This window comes from Thamnophis elegans, chromosome 13 (assembly GCF_009769535.1).
Source record: "Thamnophis elegans isolate rThaEle1 chromosome 13, rThaEle1.pri, whole genome shotgun sequence".
Taxonomy (NCBI): domain Eukaryota; kingdom Metazoa; phylum Chordata; class Lepidosauria; order Squamata; family Colubridae; genus Thamnophis; species Thamnophis elegans.
In genome coordinates this window covers 38,283,189-38,306,027 of record NC_045553.1, presented here as the reverse complement: position 1 = coordinate 38,306,027, position 22,839 = coordinate 38,283,189, and the positions used below count along the sequence as shown (strand labels likewise).

General features: G+C 41.3%; 1 protein-coding gene across 1 annotated transcript in view; it reads left to right on the top strand.

The window, feature by feature from the left end:
- The window catches only part of KIRREL3 (kirre like nephrin family adhesion molecule 3), a 428,294-nt gene that overhangs the window by 87,970 nt on the left and 317,485 nt on the right, over positions 1-22,839 (top strand). Inside the window, exon 4 of the mRNA XM_032228762.1 lies at positions 21,114-21,271. Within this exon, the coding sequence (XP_032084653.1) occupies positions 21,114-21,271 (158 nt within the window). The remainder of the gene's footprint in view (positions 1-21,113; positions 21,272-22,839) is intronic.

Below are 22,839 nucleotides of genomic sequence, written 5' to 3'. Positions count from 1 at the left end.
CAACTGGGGAAACCAGATCCGCATAATGGCTTCATGATTTGCTTAACAACTGTGGCACAAAGGATTGCAAAACCAGGTGAAACTCACTTAACAACTGCCTTGCTTAACAATGGAAATTCTGGTGCCAGCTGGGCCTGTAAGTTGAGGCTCTACTTGTCCCAAAGGTGCTTTTTCAAAAGGCAACTGGACTTTCTTTATTTTTGCTTGAAGACATTTCACTTCTCATCCAAGAAGCTCCTTCAATTCCGGATGAGTGGTGGAGAATGGAAGGATATACATTCCTTGCAGTCATCTGGAGATTAGCACTCTTTCTGAGAGTCCTTGAGGCCACTTGGAGGGTTTATCTGTGCCCTCAGGGTCACCTGAATAGTACAAATGGGTATGGGACCTTCTTGGGATTGCCAAAAGGACTGTGTTGTAGTTGGAGATAGGTGGTATTGTATCCTTCCTGCTCTGTTGACAACCAGGACCTGGAAGACTGACTATCTCTATAGTCAAGGACTATCTGTACGCACACCAGAGAAGAATATCCCACGGTTTCTTCCTACTCAAATTGACAAATCAAGCAAATATATTCAGGATTAAATCCTCTTTTACAGTCACATTTTTTTAAAAAAAATTCTTAGTCATGAAACACTGATATTTTCTTTCTTATTTTCAAATGGGTGGGGGGAGAAGCACATTAGAAGGTTGATAGAAATCATTCATTCCACAGATCACTCGTTTTACTTATGCAACCAATCCATTGTTTGCCATTTGCATAACCATCTCAATGTCATGGGATTATGCTAGGAGATAGGGTCTAGTTATTGCATTGGGAGCTGGGAATGAAATAATGGATTATCCTGTTCCTTATATGCTACATTTTTATAGTCATCAAGAGATCTTCCAAACAAATGACCTTCGGTAAGTCACTGCAGAAGAACAGTTCAATGATGTGCAAGAGTGAGTTGTAAGCCTTTAGTTGGAATTGAAAACAAATCCACTATGGATTTCCAGGGGTGGGGGCGTGTGGATTTGTGAGATTGTCTAAAACAGTTTCTCCTGCAATGTACTGAGCACCTTTGGTACTGGTACTGTTTGGTACTGAGCACAATCAGCTTGCATCCATATTTCTTCAATTGAAAAAAGGTCCATAGTAAACAAATTTGTTTGGGAAAGAACAGCTAAAGAACAGGGGTCGACTTGGGAGTAAGGCCAGAAGTGGATGATGAATGGCCCCTCCCATAGGGCATAAAAGAGGAGTGAAGGGGGAGTGGAGTTTGCAGGAGACAATTAGTTCACTTAATTGGCCTGTGACTCTCCGAGACTCCTTGCCAGGTTTTGCATATATCGGCCTGGCAGCTCTCCAAGCCAGATTAGGTCTGTGAGTGTAAATCCTCCCTTGAAAGACTTTGCTGGGTATGAATGAGCAGAATTCACAGTCAATTAAAAGGGTTTTTTGTCAGGACCAGGAGTTTGCTTCATGCTTTTGGGAAGCCAAGGTCAGAACAGGTAGTTACAAACCAGACAGAAATCTATAAGGACATTGTCATGCCCCCGTTGGAGCCTGAATCTCGGGGGGGGGGGAGATGAGCTGGAACTGTAGCTGACAGAGATCAAGGGGGCGGCTTTGTTCGCTTTGGTGGAAAATGGGGAGGAGCAGGGCCAGTCAGGCCAGGCCTTTTCAGGATTAGGATGGTTTGTAGACAAGGAGGAACAGGGGTTGGATGACCAAGAGAGGCTGAGCAGTGAACATGAGAGACAGAGCTCAGGCGATGAGCAAGGACCACCCGCTCCCTATCCACGAGCACAGAGAGTGGAGAGAAGGCGAGAACAGCACAGACTGAGCTGGCTACTGGTGAGGAGAGCACCCCGCCCTTCTTCACAATGCTTAAGGAGACGTGGGGAGGGGCATTTTGTCGGGAACAAACACTGAATTCCTGGAGTGTTGAGTGCCGATGTTTGAACTTTCCTGGATTCCTTGAACTCTTCTAGATTTCTGGATTACTTGCCTTGCTCCCTGGCTTCATCAACTCCTTAGCTTGCCCTGCTGGATTTATTGCGGTGTAGCCATGATGTTCACGGCATTGGGCTGGACTATTTCCAACCAGAGGCTTCTTGAGGTGTGTTTCTTTGTCATCACTGTGATCTGGGACTTGCCTGAAACGTGGGGCTGTGTGGAGCAATAAAGGGGCAGTGTGAACTGCCAGCTGCCTATGTTATCACTATGCCATGCCCTGAGTCGTCACAGATATTTACATCACACAGAACACAAGGATATTTGTAGAATAAAAGCTATTTATTTGAGGGATGGAGGTGAGTTGATATGTACATTTGGGCAAGTTGCATACAACAGCTCTGAAATACACACACGCATACACACGCACACACACCCGTCTTTAAAATGATTTAATTTAGAAAAAAGATTACCTGGGAAACTGCCTGCGGCTGCAGAATACAAACAAGCCAAATTTGTATTGATCCACATATTCCCCATCTTTGTTGTACACATTGGAGAAATGGAAGCAAAGCAGTGATTCTAGGCATACCACAATTATTTGCTATTGCGCTATAATTAATTGTGTTACCCTTAATGCAGAGTTTCAGTCTGGTTCATATTTCTGGTTACATTACAGCAGGAGTGTCAAACTCAAGGCTCAGCAGCCGGATCCGGAAACAGAAAAGGACCAGGCTACCGTGCTTCTGCCAGCAAGAAATCCCGAGCTCTGTTTTCACTGGCGGAGGGCTGCAGGAGACCGTGGCAGCCGAAAACGGAGCTCAGGAAGCTATTTTTGCTGGCAGAGTGCTCGGGCTACCACAGGCGCCCCCAACAGGAGTGATGTCAAGCTGGCCATGCCCACCCTGGCCACACACACCCCAGCTCCCCCCACAGGTCAAACACAACCCTGATGCAGTCCCCAGTTAAATCGAGTTTGACACCCCTGTATTACAGCTTGCTCAATCTCGTTGATTAAGCAAAAATGGATTGGGTTCTCAAGCATATTGAGCTCCAAACAGAGGTGGGTTCCTACCAGTTCGCACCTATTCGGTAGAACCGGTTCGTCAAATCTACCGGGCCGGTTAGAAGAGGTTCCACCAGTGGATCTGGAAAGCAGGCCACACCTACAGAAGAGGTTCCAAATTTTTTTGAAACCCACCACTGCTGGAGGGTTAGAGGTGCCAGGATCTTGTAACTTGACAGCTTTAAGACTTGCATGCCTCAATGCCAGAGTTTCTGAATAGCTAGTTGGACCGACCTAAGTACTAATTCATAATTTCATATCCGGTCACATGGGCGGCAAGCCACTCCCATCTGGTCATATGGGTGGCAAGCCACTCCCACAAAGGAAGCCACACCCACAGAGTAGGTTCGAACAATTTTTGAAACCCACCACTGGCTCCAAACCACGTTTTCCTTACCATGAATGGTTATTCACTCATAAGGGAGATTATCTCATCAGGTCCTCGACTTACGACCACAATCCAGGCAAAAGGATTTCTTTTGCTGAAGAAGTGGTTGTTTACGTGAGCAGTGTCCGATTTTACAATGGTTTGAATGGTTATTAAACAAATGGTTGTAAGTATGTTGGGCCACAACTCTCATAGTTCCTGAACCAGATAGACCATGGAGTGTGTGGCCATAAGTTGTAGTCTCCGTTTGGTGGGCTGTGTTGAATTAACAACATTTCAAAAGTCAGGGCATGTGCCCACTCACAGGAAAAAGTCCAGGAGATGATTAATTGTTTGCTTTGCTAAATTCCTTGCGAACGTATTTGTGCACTCACTGCTGTCAGTTCTATTTACATCGAGTCTTTAATATAGATCAAAAGGCTGCCCTCCTTCAGATCTGCTCAGCCTCTTTCTTCAGAGGCTTCTCTGGGACCGTAGAGGCAGCCCATTATGCTTGAGAGTGTCTGGTAGAAATTAAGGCTGCATCAAAACTAAAGCCAAAACTAGACTCCAAATGCATCAGAAATGCATGTACCAGATAATGCGCGCTTTGATGGGAAAAGCCTCCCAGACTTTCAAACAAAAAAAAATGTGTTTAAACATCTGAAGCAGCAAATGATTTTATGCAGATGAAGAGTGTGATAGGTGGGACAGCAGTGACAAACACATCTACGGTGATGCCTTCATATCTCAGCTTCTCTGGCAGAGAAAACAGGCCTGGCAGACAAGCTTGCAAAGCAATGCATGAATAGGCAAACACAATATTATGATTGGACCAGAGCTTTTTTTTTTTTTTTAAAGCAAACAAACAGATATTTATCTTAAAAGAAATTTAAAAAAATACTAAGTGGTCATACTTGGGCTGGGGCTTATGGATATTGGAATCCGATAACAGCTGGAGGGCCATGATTTCTCACTCAGATTGTAATCTATCTTAAATGTTCTTCTCTTTCACATTTTCCCATAGGGGAAAAAGAAAGAAAGCTGTTTAGTGTACAAATAGCCGGCTTTTAAATTCTCTGCATAGTTTAAGATTCAGGACCCATGAATGTATGTACGTATGTGTGTAGCGATTGGCATGCTGTCTATTCACCAGACTCTACTAATATAGTAGCCCTAGTCAGTGATTGGATTAAAAAAAAATTACGACCGGTTTTATGGGCTTGGCTTGGTGGGCTTGGCTTGGCTTAGTGGCCGTAGCAGGGGAAGGATACTGTAATATCTCCATTCCCTCCCCACTCCAGGGGAAGTTTACTGCAAAATCACCATTTCCTCCCAATCAGCTGGGACTTGGGAGGCAGAGAATAGAAGAGGGCAGGGCCAGTCAGAGGTGGTATTTACCGGTTCTCCAAACTACTCAAAATTTCTGCTACTGGTTCTCCAGAATTGGTCAGAACCTGCTGAATACCACCTCTGGCCCTAGTAAACCTAACCTATTTAGATGACCCTCAATTGGGAAAGATTGTTTTTGACTATTTCAAGCACTATTTCAATTTTGAATAGTTCAGAGAACCTTCCCCTAGAGAGGGATGGGACTGATGATTTTACAGTAGCCTTCCCCTGCCACGCCCACCAAGCCACTCCTATCAAGTGTCAAAACCGGTAATAAAATAAAATGAATTCCACCACTCGCCCTCTCTAAGTAGTTTACAAAGTCAGCATATTTTCCCCAACAATCTGGGTCCTCATTTTACCAACCTTGGAAGGATGGAAGGCTGAGTCAACCTTGAACCGATCAGGATTGAACTCCTGGCTGTGAGAAGAGTTAGCATGCAATACTGCATTCTAAGCACTGTGAAAGAAAGGGAGGGAGGGAGAGAGGGAGGAAAGAAAGAAGGGAGAGGAAGAAAGAGAAGGAAGAAGGGAGGAACAGCAATAGCACTTCAAAGTACCACTTCATATTGTGCTTCAAAGTACTTTACCATCCTTTCTAAGCAGTTTATAGAGTCAGCATATTGCCCACATCTGGGTCCTCATTTTACCCATCTCAGAAGGATGGAAGACTGAGTCAAGCTTGAGCCCATCAGGATCAAACTCCTGGCTGTGGGTAGAGTTAGCCTTGCAATATAGCATTGCAATCACTGCGCCACCACGGCTCAAGATCAGGAGTCTGGTGGCAACTCACACCTTTTATTCTAAGCTATCAGCTTTCATGGGCTGCAGTTCACTTCTCTAGAGTGGCCACAAATGAGGATGTTTTTAAATAAAATTTGCTGCTCCAGAAAGGTGCTGCAAGTTTCTTCCAGATTTTCTCCTTCCCCCTGAGCTGAGGGGATAAAAAAATAAGTCGATGGATTCAATATCTGCATTTCCACTCTGGCAGCTATGTGGCAACTTTCAATTAATGAGCATCTGGACTGGTTTCATTAATACTTTTCTAAAAGGGAAAGGCATGTTGCACAAATTGATAGCTAATGTGATGCAGATGACAGCAATCGGAATTAATTAGAGGTAGAAGTTTGTTGTAGAGTCAACCGCTTTCTTTCCACTATCTCCTACCCTTCTCTCTTTCCAGTTGTCTCACGGGAAGCTCTTCAATTCAAAGAAATGCAGATAATAATTAAAGATGTCTCAAGTGGCAGTGATGTCCAGCTGGATCTTTCACTACAGAGAACGATAAAATAATAATGGTTAATTAATAATATCAGGGTAAGCACACAAAGGTGCCAATCACATGCCTCTTGAAGGAACTAGACTCAGAATCAGTGACAAGATGGACTTTTCCAAAACACAAGAAGCAAACTAGCCACAGCTAAGGATGCTTAGATAAACTGATTCTAAACCAAGAGAGATATCCCAGCCCCCAAATTCCAGCAGCCTTACCGCTAACAGATTTTTCTTTGTTCTTTCTTAACAGTATATCACCTTCGCTTCCTAAATAAATAGAAACCCACATAAATTTGAAATTCCTTCTTAGAAGAGGAAAGCTGTTCTAGGACTTTAAAAGAAGAGAACCTTCTGCACATTTCCTTTGGAAAAATCAAAATCTAAGCATAAATAAAATAAAAATATGCCAACCGAAAACAGCCCAGTAAGATTCCACTGATGCTGAAGTGACACAATTCCTCATCTTCCTTTTTTTTTTTAGTTTCCTTCCTCACTACTTTCCTTGGAACATCTAGCCCCAACACAAAATATTATGATTTTGTCCTCATTTTCCTTCTCTTTAGGGACAGAAAAAATGGTTTCCAGGCAGAAAAACATTGCAAGTTCATGTATGATCCCAGATAAAAAATGCTGACATTCACCTATAAACTGTGAAGGCTGAAGCTGACAAGAATAAAAGTGAATCTGAGATCAGACGGGATCATTAGAAAAAAATATTGTTTGAGGACCCTTAGCATCCAAGGCTGAGAAACAGCAAAAAAATCTGTTACCACCTAAAGTGCAGAAAGTGACATAGGAATTAAACTCTGGCTACGTTTCTAGAGTCTGCAGTAGCTTCCATTGTAAGGAAGACATCCGTACAATGTCTTCTCATCTGCAACTAAAGCAATTTATCTATCTAAACCGCCTCCTGGAATATTTTGCTGCTAAACTCCTGAGTAAATTCCAAAGGGGAAGATAGATAAGTTTGTCCTGCTCAGAAAAAGGCTCTGACAATAGGACCTTCACAGTTTAGTATGTAACATCACAATTATTCTAAACTATTATTCTTCTCTATTATTGTTGTTTTTGTTGCTCTTGTTGTTTTCATTGTTAGTGTATGGCATTGTTACATTAGCCAGGAGAACACAGTGCTATTGCAGAGTAGTCATTTGGCTGCCAAGGTACCAGTTCTAAAGAACAAACTGGCTTCACACCAGAAAGAAAGACAGTGTCACATCCATTCTAGGCCCTCTCCCTTCCCTGGAGCCACCATGTAAACAGACGCTGGATTCGGGAAGGTTCAGAGCCAGCAGAAATCTGACTACCTGCATGGAGCACCAACTCGTCTCCTCACCATAGTGGTACCTATTTATCTATTTACATAGAACTTGCTTTTGAACTGTTAGGTGGACAGAAGCTGAGGAAGTGATGGGAGCTCACCATACCACATAGTGCTAGGACTCCAACCGTTAGAGCAGAGACCATGTCCAGCACCATTAAGCCATTGAGCCACTGAGCCTCCACTTCTTCTCATTCAAAGTCTGGCATAGCAAAATGCTTTCCAAGAGCAGGCCTTCTCAATCCCAGTATTTCCACAACTCTATGATTCTATTGTCTATTTTTTTTTCTAAGCAAGATTCTCATGGACATCTCTTTGACAAAATGCATTGGATGGATTTCGAGAAATAGCCTTTTTACTATGCAGTCAAGAGCAGGTCTTTTCACTGATCATGGAGAAACTTGTAGATAGATGACTACATAGTCATCTCCTGAAACTTTATCAGTCTGGAAACCAGTCATCATTGGAACATCCTCTCCACCTGATTTTTCCTTCATCTAGCAAGAAGAGATTTAATCTTGATGGATATTAATCATTTTAATCAGCTTGCTGATTTTCTGCTGAGGCTGTTGCTTTTCTTGTTTTAACACAGTGTGCTAGATTTTAATTATTGTGTTTTATTTTGTATTCTAATTTATTTAGAACTTTATGTGATTTTAAGCAATTTGCCTTGGGAAAATCTAATTTTGAAGGGCAGCAGACACAGTTTAATTTGATTCTTACTCTAGTGGGCATCTCTCTCTCTCTCTCTCTCTCTCTCTCTCTCTCTCTCTCTATTCTGTTTCTAACCCTATAGAAATGAAACAAAAATTCTCCCTTCATACCCTTTTTAAACAACTGCTAACATCAATAATTATAATGGAAGGGAATATAGCATATAGAATTCAGTAATTGCAATACTGACACAAATTGCAGAATCATAGTATGGACTGGACCTTGGCAAAATTCTTAGTAAACTCTTCTGCCCAGTACATTCATCTACAAGCATAGCTGAAGAGTCCAGTCTCCGTTTATACCAAAAACTTTGTTCCAACCAAAATCTGCTTCCTTGTCATTTTAGTTTTCAGCCCATTGATTCTTGTCTTATCCTGTAGAACAGCCCCATCTTCTATGGGTCACCTCTTTAAATACAGCTATCCTAACTCGCCAATGTTCTCTTCCCCATGCTAAGCATAGCTGGTGTTTCCCCCTATGCCTTATGAGTTTCTCCTCCTCAGGCTCCTCCTCTTCTTGGTTGTTCTCCTTCTTATAATCTGGTCCCCAGAATTGAATGCAGTATTCTAGGGGGAGATGCTGATCAATGAAAAATAGAAAACAAGAGTGACTTATGTTGATCTTGATTATACAACTTCTGCTGATGCAACCTAGGATTATATATGAGTCTTTGTTTTATAGCTGTATCCTGCTGTCAGCTGTTTAGCAAGACACCCATTTATTATTATATTTTTTGCACATACCACAAGCCAGTATGGTTTCTCCTATCCTAAATTCATGCCTATATTCCAAACATAGGATGATGCATTTTGAAATTCATCTTCTTGGTTTCTGCATGCTGTTCTGGGTTGTCAACACTTTCATGAATCTTTATTTTGCGCTATTTTTGTGTTGTGCACATATTTGATTATCCTATTTTCTAACCCCTCATCCGAGTCATTTAAAATATGTTGAACAGCATGAGACCTAGGACAAATTATATTCTATTTGACAGTTCCTTCCAATCTAATGCCAAGGCATGAGCATATTCCCATATTAACCAACAGCTTCTTTAAAAATGCAGAGGGAGGAAAATAAAAATTAAAAATTACATCACAATTAAAATCCATATTGAGTGGATAAGGGACAGCAGTTCGCTAGTCTTCTCTCGCATTCCTTCTCCCCCTCTCTCCTGCTCCTTATGGTCTTTGAATGGGGACATAATGAGTTGCCATCATTTTGCCATGTTACATATGTTAAGGAGCTGATACTGATTTCTATTCATCAGAATCTTCTCCTGCACCTATACAAGTTCTACTCTTTAATGAGCTGGGAGCCAATCAATAATTCATTGCTACATGAATAACTGGGCTATGATAACTACTTATTTGGAAAGATGTAATCAGAACTCATTCTCTCTCTTACTTACCAGCTCCCCCTAATACCTGGGTAATCCAATAGACTTGAAGTAGGCATCAAAAGAAATCTTGAACAAGAAGGTAGGCTGGATTAGCACGTAGGATGAAGAGTATAATCATTCCTTGAAGCACAAAGCTTTTTTTTTTCTTTTATGTTATGAAGTTGCAGAATTCTTATAGTGGTGTTTGGCTGGGAAGGTACTTAAAAATTATGTATCATTAATCTTGATGACATATATGTGTAAGGGGGAAAGGCAGGAATGCTTTGGATGGAGCAGAGTCATCATTACACAGTAATTCACATTCTTTCACATTAAGACAATTTAATCTGAAGTCTTTTCAGATTATGTTTCCAAGATGCATTGTGGGGATGGATTATGTGAAACCATCCCAATTTGTTCTACCAGTTCAAGTTTTTCATACTTATTAAAAGTATGTAACCTTTTTTAGAATTGCTCAAAGTCAGGTTGACCTGTGATAACCCAAGAAAACACGCCAGTGAAATTCTGCAGAGAAGATGATGCACTATCTGCCATGCTTTGAGAGGACAATAGACATGTATTTCCTTCATCCTAATATCCCCCAGATCTCTAAGATATTGGTTCCCATAATCCCTTTTGGCAATAGTACTCCGATTTATGAAAACTGCATTCCCAATTTATGTAAAGTTGAAAAAGATGAGTATGCCCCCCTTTACTGTACATAATCATAAAAAGAGCCCTGAAATACATTTAGTTCAACACTGAAGATCCAGTGCTAATCATACATAGACATTTCAGTTGATATTAATCCTGTTTACGTGTCATTCAAAACTACAGTGCCTCTAAGGAAAGGATGATAATACTAATGATAATAATGTATTTTGCATCCTATTTATCGAGCAGTTAATTATTCTTTAAGTTTTCTCAGACTCAGACATATGGAGTGTTATCCTGAGAGAGGAAACTGTCAGTCTATCTATCTCTGTCGCTATCTCTATCTCTCTATCTTTATCTCTCTCCCTCCCTCTCCATCTCTGTCACTGTCTGTCTATCTATCTACTATCTATCCATCCATCCGTGCACACACACATATAACTTATATTGATAAAATAATGGACATGGATAGTATAGTTAGAGGGGGGAAAAAAACAACCACCATAATCATTATTTAATCAATGAGTTATTTAAATCTTCTAATGAATTCAAGCTTTGTGATCCACAATGAAATGGGCCTTTGGGGAAAACAATTCTTCAAAAACAGCTCCTTTGAGTTTAGTAAGAGTGTATCTTGAGGAATGTCTATGTGGATTCTCCATCATCCAGATCATGGTTGTCCCAAAGTTGCTTTCCAAAAGGTAACTGGACTTTTTTTTTTGTTTTTCTTTGAATTTCTTCGCTTCTCAGAACTGAAGAAGTTTCTTGGATGAGAAGCAAAATATTTTCAAAAAAAAAAAAAGTCCAGTTGCCTTTTGGAAAAGCACTTTTGGGGCTATCTTGAGGAATGGAAACATTCCCACCCCAGTTTTTAGGTATTGCTATTTATAATACCCAATTTGTGTCTTTTAATTTTGCACAGGGACTAACTACTTTTTTTCAGGATGATCCATTGAGCCACTATAGCTGATTTCTATAACTGGGCCTCCATTTTTATATAATTCAATTCCACTCCCTTGCGAAATCATTTCAGCTCCTATCACCGCAATTGCCACCAGTGAACTGCAGTGTCAGTGGCTGGTTTTATACTTGTTAGTGCTTAGGAGTTATGCTTAATTAGGAACCCTAGTAGTGCAGAGGTTGGAATGCCGTATTGCAGGCTAACTCTGCTGACTGCCAGCAGTTCGATAAGAGCCAAGGTGGCGCAGTGGTTAAATGCAGCACTGCAGGCTACTGCTAGATCAGCAGGTCAGCGGTTCAAATCTCACCGGCTCAGGGTTGACTCAGCCTTCCATCCTTCCGAGGTGGGTAAAATGAGGACCCAGATTGTTGGGGGCAATATGCTGACTCTCTGTAAACCGCTTAGAGAGGCCTGAAAGGCCTATGAAGCGGTATATAAGTCTACTGCTATTGCTATTGCTATTGCTATTCGATCCTGACCGGCTCAAGGTTGGCTCAGCCTTCCATCCTTCCGAGATTGGTAAAATGAGGACCCAGATTGTTGGGGGCAAGAGGCTGACTCTGTAAACCCCTTAGAGAATGCTATAAAGCACTATGAAGTGATATATAAGTCCAAGTGCTATTACTATTAATCTTTTGCCTCTGTATTCAAATTTATCATCCAAGAAGCGGAATAGAAGAAGTTTCCGCTGAGCATGCCTCTGCCCCAGAATTGCTCTGTGCTTTTGTGCAATTATTTTCTTGCCTCGGCTGCCGTTACCGTCTCCTATGACTCATAAAATGGGTCTAACCCTGTTGCCACATTTGTGCAATAACATGTGCAAAGCTTTTTAGAAATCCTCTTAAGCAGAAACTAAATATTGATTATTATTCATACAGTAATTATTGTTGTTTTCAGGGAAGAAGATTTTTGCTGTCATTGAAATTGCTAGCAGCATCTAAGTGGTTACATTTAAAGACTTGAAGAAGGTCTGTCGGTTGGGTCAACATTTTTTTTTAAGGATAATTTAAGGCATCCAAGTCCTCATTCCTGAAAACTTTTATTTTCCTATTAAGGAATGAGCAATTCTTCTGAGATTCACTGAGGGAATTTTCTACATTCTGACCAATGAGCTGTGGTGGCACAGTGGTTAGAATGCAGTTTTGCAGGCTAATTCACTGCTCACTGTCACGAGTTCAATCCTGACCAGCTCAAGGTTGACTCAGCCTTCCATCCTTCTGAGGTTGGTAAAATGAGGACCCAGATTATTGGGGCCAATGTGTTGACTCTATAAACCACTTAGAAAGGACTGTAAAGCACTATGGAGCAAGATATATGTATAAGTGCTCTTGCTATTGCTTGCCCAATTATCCTCATCCAAAGTAAAGTTCTGTACAAAATGGCTTCTCAAAATTATTCCTCCTTTTTGTGGAACAGAAATTTGGTGAGACAATTTAATTGCTCTAAAGTGAGAAGAAGTTCTCTGACAGCTTATCGGAGAACGAGCATTTATGCAGTATTATTTTATAGCATATACTGTATATAAGGACATGGTGATAAGAGAAGGAATCACTCTGGATTTTTTGCATTAAGGATGCTTTTATGCAATCTGTTTGTGGGCAATTTTTAAATCAAGTTGAGAACATTTATAGTTATTTACAGACCGAATAAGGAGGAAAATCTGGATATATTTTTTTTCTTTTCAACATCCAGCCAGGGTGGGTTTTTTTTTTTTAAAAAAAATATGTTTAATGTTGGAAAAAGATACTGGATTTTTTTTTATTTTTAACAAAAAGTAAATAAAAATAAAATGGAGAGCTAATACCAAATGAAATGATATATAGGCATTCAGCACTGACATAAACTAGAATATGTGAGGAGCAGTGGTGGGATTCAAATAATTTAACAACCGATTCTCTGCCCTAATGACCAGTTGGGTAGGCATGGCTCGGTGGTCATGTGACTGGGTGGGTGTGGCCAACTCAACGTCACTCACGTCGATGGGCGCTTCACATCAACTGTTACAATGTAATAAGGGTTAACCAGAGAGGCAGTTTCTGTAAGCAGGGCAATAGAGATTAGGCTAGAAACAACACCAGAATGTTTCCTTCCTGCCTTCCTTTACAGGGATCAGCCCTGTAAAGTGGAAAAAAACAAAAGGAGATTTCTTCCATCAACCGGTTCTCCAAACTGCTTAGAAAGTTAACAACCGGTTCTCCCAAATAGGTGTGGACTGGCTGAATCCCACCACTGGTGAGGAGTAACTGCGGTGGAGCAACTGAAGATATAGTACAACATCAGTGTTCTTTTTTTTCTTTAGTCTTTCTTGAGAAAACTTGTTGGGGAGGAATCGAGCTGCATGAGTGTGTGTGTTTTCCCATTTTTAAAAAAAGTGACGTTTAAGAGAAACAACAGGGAATATACCCATCACTGATTTTATGAATTTAGATTATTTTTACCCTATAGCTGCCTTCTTTGAGCCTATGTGGATAATAAATTTTAAAATATGCAGTTATGTTACACTGAAAGATTTTAGTGACTCTGGGGTGCTATAGAAATTGTGCAGGCCTGCAATGATGGGCATATCCACTTGTGAAGAGGCAAACACACGCTCGCTCGCTCGTCTTTCGCAAGGTGTCAATTTGCATGAAGGGGAATTCTCAGCCCAAAGTGAAGCTATCTGATATCACTCAAGTCTAAAATGCTCTCAAATCTTTCCTTGATAATAGGGAGATACCTGAGAATTTTCTCTTGAGTTGAAGGCTTCAAGAAGGACTTGGCAGATAAAAAAAATAATTTTCCTCCAATAACGGGGGGAGGGGGAAATAGGGGGCTTTGAAAAGGAACTCCTTTCTGAATCACAATTGGTTTATCCATTTGAAGAATTCCTTTGCTATCAGTTATCATCTCTGCCTGTCAGGCTTAGCTCTGAGGAATCCTTGATGAAAGCAACCCTGAAGCTGGGGTGAAACACAGCGGAAGCCTGAGGTAAAAATTTTTGCAAGATTAACATCTGGAACATTGAGGTGACATTGACACCTCCCAAAGACCCATTAGATCACACAGGGTTGGCCTCCTCCGGGTTCCGTCCACCAGCCAATGCCACCTGGCTACTATCCGGGGGAGGGCCTTCTCTGTAGCGGTTCCACCACAAAACCGCGGTAGACTAAAGCGCGCTCGACGAAAGCGCGTACGTGACGTCATCACAGCGCGACGAAAACAGCACGCTGTGAGCGGTAAACTTAAAATTAATGCGTAAATCTAAACCTAACCCCCCCCCCAAACCTAACCCTAAACCTAACCCTAAGCCTAACCCTTAACCTAACGCTAAACCTAACGCTAACCCTTAACCTAACCCTAAACCTAACCCTAATGCTTAACATAACCCTAAACCTAACCCTAACCCTTAACCTAACCCTAACCCTAAACCTAACCCTTACCTTTACGTGAATCGGCTTGCTTTAATTTTATTTTAATTTAAATTTAATTTATTTTTAATTTTATTTGTCGCGCTGCTGATGACGTCACGTACGCGCTTTGATCGGGCGCGCTTTAGTGGACCGCGGTTTTGACGGGTCACGCTCTGTAGCAGCTCCGGCCCTTTGGAATGAACTCCCCGCGGAGATTCGGACCCTCACCTCTCTCCAGGCCTTCCGGAAAGCCGTCAAAACCTGGCTGTGCCGGCAGGCCTGGGGTTGATGAGTTCCCCTCCCCTCTCGACTTGTATGGCTGTATGATTCTTGTTTATTTTAATTACGTGTATCATGTTTTATGTTCCCTTTTCCCCTTTTTGAGTTGTTCGCCGCCCTGAGTCCCTCCCAGAGAAGGGCGGCATACAAATAAACTAAATCTGAAATCTGAAATCTGACACCCAGCCTCTTGGCCTTCTGTAGGGACCTTGAATCCTGACTGTGCCAATTAGCCACGGCCAGGTCATCGACGAGGGCAAGTCACACTGGAGGTGATTGATGGATTGAGAGAAGACTCTACCTCCACCTTGCTCCTCCCTTGTCATCTTCATTAATTGTAGTTTTAATACTTAAACTATTAATAGTTTAATCTTTTCCTTGTCGTTATCACTCTGTTGTAAGAAAAGGGATTCCAAATCTGAATTTCTGAATTAATATCAGAAACCTCATTAAATCAAGAGTAGATATGTCTACTGTGGAGCATATACATTTCATAAGAAATAAAAATAAGGATCCTTCATAGTAAATAAAAATAAGGATCCTGCAAAAATAAGGATCCTGGAGTAGCTATCAGAAGGTGGCCTCAGAATAAGGTCTCCTTGTTAACAGAATAACAGAGCTGGAAGGAACTCTGGAGGCCTTCAATTCCAAACCCCTACTCAGAACCCTATACCATTTCAGACAAATGGTTGTCCAATCTCCTCTTAAAAACCTCCAGGGTTGGAACTCTTTTGGAGACAAGTCACTTCACTGATTAATTGTTCTCACTGTCAGGAAATTTCTCCAGAATTCTAGGTTGGTTCTCTCCTTGCTTAGTTTCCATCCATTGCTTCTTGTCTGGCCTTCAGGAGCTTTGGATAATAGGATGACCCCCTCTACTTCGTGGCAGCCCCTTAGATATTGGAAGACTGCTATCATATCACCCCTAGTCCTTCTTTTCATTAAAATAGACATACCCAGTTCCTGCAATCGTTCTTCATATGTTTTAGCCTCCAGTCCCCAAATCATCTTTGTTGTTCTTCTTTGCACTCTTTCTAGAGTATCCACATCTTTTCTACATCGTGGCGACCAAAACTGAATGCAGTATTCCAAGTGTGGCCTTACCAAGGCAATATAAAGTGGTATTAACACTTCACGTGATCTTGATTCTATCCCTCTGTTTATGCAGCCTAGAACTGTGTTGGCTTTTTTGGCAGCTGCTGCACACGGCTGCCTCATATTTAAATGGTCGTCCACTAGGACTCCAAGATGCCTCTCACAGTTACTCCTATTGAGCCAGGTACCACCTATACTGTACCTGGGCATTTCGTTTTTCATGCCTAAATGTAGAACCTTACTCTTTTCACCATTGAATTCCAAATGCTAAAACAAATACTGATATTCAGTACAGGTAATCCTCAATTAAGAACAGTTCAACTCACTTCACTGATTAATTGTTCTGTCAGGGAATTTCTCCAGAATTCTAGGTTGGTTCTCTCCTTGATTAGTTTCCATCCAATGCCTGTCCCATTACACTATTGTAAACCTCCACCTGGCATTCTTTCAGTATTTCCAGTACCTTTTGGCTCATGTTGTGTTGCTCATAACACTATCTGACTATGATTTTGTTTCTTCCTTCTGATTCTTGTGACCCTTAAGTTGTCTTTTGGATGTCAGCATAGCACCTCTTCATACTGAATGAACAAAATGTACTAACGGTTCTTAGTGCTAAATTTGATTTGGAATAGACTTTTTCTTTCCCCTTCAGCTCTTTTGTTTGAAGAGTGATTTATAGGCACTAAGATAAGATGGAATAGCACTCTGGATTGTTTATTTTAAATTAGATCATTGGTTCATCTAAATCAATATTGTCAACACCGATTGGCAATATTCCTTGGGGTTTAAGGCAAGAATTCTCTCAGCTCTAACCAGACGAGGCTTGAATTGTATGCTTAGCATAGATGTGGGTGTGTTTTTTTTTTAAACCAGGCAATGCTGCTCCTTTCCTTCGTGTTTTCTGCACCCCTCAGGTTTCAGCCAAAGAGGTCAAGCTTTCTTTTTGTTTCTAGAAATCGCTTTATTCTGAGGTAAATTGGTGGGAACCATCGGACTATTTGAAGAAATTCTTGGGACTTCATAATGCTTTATGTATTTACAAGAAGCACGATGATCCCCTAAGACTGTGTGAGTTGGGATTTGGGACTCTTCCTTATCAATTATGTGAGGAGAGCAGAACCCAAACCATAAAAAGGCTGGCCTGGATCTATCCAAATATGGATTTTCCCCCCAATATTCTGTATCACACAAAGAGATCCAGTTTTGTCTAGTAGTTAAGCCACCAGGCTAAAAAAAAAACTAGTAGTGTGAGTTCTAGTCCCAAGCTATTTGCTGGGTGATTTAGGCCCAGTCACCAGGAGACTATGAGTTCTAGTCCTTCATTACACATGAGAGCCAACTGGGTGACTTTGGGCCAATCATAAGGAGATTGCAAATTCTAGCCCCGCCTTAAGCAGGAAAGCTGGCTGGGGTGATATTGGACCCCTTACTCTGTCTCAACTCATGTCATTAAGCTTAGGCGACAAACCAGTTGGTCAATTCCTGTGACAACCAAAGGATCAACCCTTGGTTAGTCTGGAGAAAGCGGACCCTGCATTAGCAGGAAAAGGAGAGGAAGAAAAAGAACAATTCTGCGTCACCCAGTGACATATCTAATCTATCCGTACCTGATAAGCAGATCATAAAAGAATATCGCTCTTCCTAACCCAAGCTGTAATCTTCGATTCAGAATGTAGCTGGAAGTCATCAAAACTAAGCCACTAATGAATTTATCTTAATCCCTTTTGAAAGCTACAGAACTAATCGTTAGCAGAAATACATTTTTTTTTTAAAAACAAATCTATAAAAACTCATCCCTGTCTCTTGTGCTCTGGGTATTCTCCTCTCCGTGGAAAGAGCCAGGAAAAGCCTGGGCTATGTGAGAATTCTGATATGACAGCCATCCGTTAGTGGTCTGATTTATGTATCAAATTGGTTGAATTTATCCTATTCCCTCCATCTTTTGTTTAGACCAAATCTGTTGCTTTGCATTGTCGGCTGAATGAAGGCAGCTGCCTCCAGTTTTCATAACATAAGATGTGCATATCTCCCAGCAGGAGAGCTCCATCAGCAATGCAGTAAATAAATAAACTGAAGGAAATATGTTATTGCTTTCATATCCAGTGTCTAAACCCATTTCAGACAATGAAAGCGGAATACTGGGGGAAACACACACACAGACACAAACACACACACACACACACACAAGCACCCACACACACACACAAACACATACATAAATACACACAGATATAAGAACCTAAATGGTGTTTCTGCCACCTAGAGATGCCACCAAGGTCTAGCATGCAAGCATTAATAGAATGGCTTTAGAAGAACTTGATGTGTTGAATAAAATCTCACAGGCAACCATGGGAAAAAAAGAGAAGCTTTTGATTCAGCATACCTAGCAGGGGATCTTTGAAATTTCTTTGTTCTTAAATATAATTGATTCCAACCTGTTGCACTGAAAAAAGCCTGTCCCTCTGAAGACCTCCACCCTTTTTTTAAAAAAAATACACGTTTGTATTTTAAAAAAATACAGGAAATGCAGCTGAGAAATGACCAGTGTTTTGTAGAGGGGGAAAGATTCACAATTTTCCACAACTGAGGAGTATTTTTGGAAATTAATGGAATTGGCAGAGATAACAACGCTAGCTACTCTGAGGAAAGGGCGAAAGTCAATCTAGATTTGTTTCTGTTTGGAGACCACTTTTTATCTTATTACTTGAGAAAGATAAAACTGAAATTTCATTATTCAAGGTTCAGGTTTCAACAATTTGATTTGTTATGATTATAGAAATATTGTGTATTTTGCTCTTATTACAAATGCACACTGTATATTTATATGTTTATGTTTAAGCCTAGAATAAGAGGATACATACATGCTTATATACATATAAGCACACACACACACACACACACACACACACACACTCATTCATTCATTCATTCCCTGTCTGGGAAATTCTGGGAGCTGACGTCCATATCTATTCAAGTTGCTAATATTGAGAAACAGTGGTTTAAACTCTGCTCCCTGAATCAACTGCCCTGTTTAGAGACAAGGATAGCCTTGTCTATGTAGGAGAAGAAGAAGCTGAGTTGGAAGGCAGGGTTAAATGTGTCATCAGTTTGGAATCATTCCATTGTCACAAAAGACCTAAGTTCAGCCCTCCCCAGTGAATTTTATTGCCCCTTATATAGCATCAATTTACCTTTGACCATTTAGTTGACAAGATTCTTGTATTAGAAGTAGCAACAATAAACACTTCTGTGCTTTGAACTGAACAAATAGTTCTGATTATTTCCCCACTGACAGTCTTCCTATCACCACTCTGCTAAAAGCACCCTATATTCTCAAACTCCAGAAAATGGTCATCTATCCCGCCAAATGTGGTTCAGTTTGATTGGAGGATCACAGATACAGCTAAGCAAAGCCACCATCTGACTTACCATCCAAATCTGCAAAGTATTTTTTGCACAGCATATAAGAAGCAGAAATAAATCCTTCTTGTGAATACTGCCTCTCCGCTTACCTTATTGTAATAGTTAATGTCATCCCCATAAAATAGTTATGGCTGCATTTTATTTTGCTTTCACAGAAACAAAAATTCAGATGGATCCTATTGGTTCGCTCTAAAGGGAAACCCTACATGAGCAACGAAGCATTAGAAAGAGGAGCAAAGAAGCAAGCTAATTTGTATATAATTCCACCTCCATGATGTAGTATCTAAAAATCACCTGAAATTTCAATTAATTCTCTGAGTAAGATTCTAGAACAGTTTTCTCTGGAGTAAAGGCTACACTGGGGTTCTGATTTACAAAGCAGGAATAGATTTTAAAATAAGCTCAACGGACGTAAACAGGCATTGAGCTGCGAGGAAAGAAAGCATCCCTTTAATCAATCATTAACCAAACACCCTGTTTTGTATGAACAAGTGTGCCATCAAAGAAGGTTAAGTAATCAGCATTCAACCCTCTTGTATAAGCCATGTTATTTGGTTATAGCTAATTCTCGTACAATGCACGCTGTTCTGAACAATAATTCAATGCAGCTTGGTTAGGTAGCATCTTGTTATTGACAAAAGAACAGTTACTGCTATAAACAGATCTCGAACAAACAACAACTTGGTTGATTTACAATGCCAACCAAGGTATGAATTTCTGCAAGTTGTATCCACCTTTTCCCCCCCAATCTGTCTAACCAATGCCCTTATGATCTCTTGAATTGGTGTATAAATTTGAATTGAAATGGTATCTTGAATTAGTACATAAATTTGAATTGAAATGGTCTCTTGAATTGGTGTATAAAATTAGATCATATTGTTTGTGGGGACTTTTGTGTTTCCTAGCCGGATTGCTGTTTTGGTGCATCATTTTCACCACAAAGAAACAGGGGTCAACTTATTCTCCAAAGCAACTGAAGGCAGGCTAAGAAGCAATGGAAACTAAATAAGGAGAGGACCAACTTAGAACTAAGGAGAAATTTGATGACAGTGAGAACAGTTAATCAGTGGAATTGCCTTCAGAAGTTAGAATAGAGAAACAGAGTTGGAAGCAGTGATGGGATTCAGCCGGTTCGCACCTATTCGGGAGAACCGGTTCATAACTTTCTAAGCAGTTCGGAGAACCGGTTGTTGGAAGAAATCTTATTTTGTTTTTTTCCAACTTTACAGGGCTAATCCTGTAAGGAAGGCAGGAAGGAAAAATTATGGTGTTGTTTCTAGCCTCATCTTTATTGCCCTGCTTACAGAAATTGCCTCTCCGGTTAACCCTTATTATATTGTAACAGCTAAGGCGAAGCGCCCATTGACGTGAGTTAGCCACGGCCACATTGTCACATGACCACCAAGCTATGCCTACCCAGCTGGTCATTATGGCAGAGAACCGGTTGTTAAATTATTTGAATCCCACCACTGGTTGGAAGGGACCTGGGAGGTCGTCTAGTCCAACCCTCTGCCTAAGCAGGAAACCCTATGTTTGGAGCATTTACAACTTCTGGAGTCAAGTTGTTCCACTGATTAATTGTTCTAACTGTCAGGAAACTTCTCCTTACTTCTAAGTTGCTTCTCTCCTTGATTAGTTTCCACCCATTGCTTCTTGTTCTATCCTCAGGTGCTTTAGAGAATAGTTGCAGGTGTTCCATCACTGGAAACTGGAGACTGGCCCTTCTCTGAAATGGTTTAGGGTCTGCTGCCTGAGCAGGGGGTTCGACTAGAAGACCTCCAAGGTCTTTTTCAGCTTTGTTATTCTGTTATAATTGATTTTGATGCTCCCGAATCTCATCATTCTCTGTTTCCTTCACAGTACCTCCAGACGATCCAATCATCATTGGAGGACCAATCATCAGCCTGCGAGCTGGAGATCCACTGAATCTGACCTGTCATGCTGACAATGCCAAACCAGCAGCAACTATCATCTGGATGAGGAGGGGAGAAGTCATCAATGGAGCCACCTATTCCAAAGTAAGGAGACCTGACAGACATCTGGAATGAGAAAAGCAAAGATACTTTGGGTTTACAGAGTTTTTGCCACAAGGAGCTTCTTAGGAAGTACAGGTAGTTGTTAACTAACAACCCCAATTGGGGCCAGAATTTTTGTTGCCAAGTTAGGCAATGGCTAAGTGATTTGTGCCTGATTTTACTACCTATTTTTGTCACAGTTCTTAAATGAATCACTGCAGTTATTAAAGGAATCATACGATCGTTAAGCAAATTGTAAGGCTCATTGTAAGCCAGTTGAAGACCCAAAGGTCAGAAAAGGCAATCACATGACCTCAAGACACAACCACGGTAAATGCATGCCAGTTGGCGGTTGCCAAGTGCTCAATTTGATCATATGATTGTGGGGATGCTGCAACAGTTATAAGCGGTAAGGACCAGTGGTAAGTCGCTTTTTTTCTGTGCCATCTTAATTTTGAACAGTCACTACATGAATAGTTGTAAGTGGAGGAGTTGGTTCAGATCCATTCTTCTTGGAGATTTCAGCCCTTTCTTTCTATCATACAACTCATGGCATCACATCTGTCATTCCACCCCAGCACTGAATCCAAACCTACTTAGTTTTGGAAAAGAGAGAGGATTATATGTTGTTTTATAATGCTCTGGTATCTTCTTTGTGAAGAACAATAGAAGTGGTCAGACTACTGCTATTTTTTCTAAATCATAATATAAGAAGCTCACGTGATACAGGGCAGGTGCTCAGCAGGAACAGCAGAATGGATAAATGTACTATTGCTTCATATACTATGTTGCGTGAAATCTATACATGCTCCTATATCAGGGGTGTCAAACTCGATTTCATTGAGGGCTGCATTAGGGTTTGTTTGACCTTGGGGGGCTGGGTGGGCATGGCTGGGGTGGGCGTGGCCAGCTTGCCATCACTCATGTTGGGGGCACCTGTGGGGGCCCGGGTGGGGCTGGGGGATCCATTGTCTTCCTTCCTTCCTTCCTTCCTTCCTTCCTTCCTTCCTTCCTTCTTTCCTTCCTTCCTTCCTTCCTTCCTTCCTTCCGTCCTTCCTTTTCTTCTTTTTCCTTCCCTCTTCCTTCCTTCTCCTTTGTTCTTCAGGAGCCGAGGTGGCGCAGTGGTTAGGGTGCAGTACTGCAAGCCAATTCAGCTGACTGTTATCTGCAGTTCAGCGGTTCTAATCTCACCAGCTCAAGGTTGACTCAGCCTTCCATCCTTCTGAGGTGGGTGAAATGAGGACCCAGACTGTGGGGGCGATATGCTGACTCTGTTAACCGCTTAGAGAGGGCCGAAAGCCCTATGAAGTGGTATATAAGTCTAACTGCTATTGCTATTGCTATTCAGAGGCACTGCGGACCAGTCCTTTGCTGTTTCCAGGGTGGTCATGTGGGTCAGATCTAAGCACCCCATGGGCCGGATCTGGCACCAGGGCCTTGAGTTTGACACCCCTGCCCTATATTGTATCAAATCTAAATGATCAAAAGGCACCCACCACCTGCATTCCACAAAGACTGGGGTGATGCCAAACCATTGTGCCAAATGAGAGGGAGAGGAGACCCAAACATGG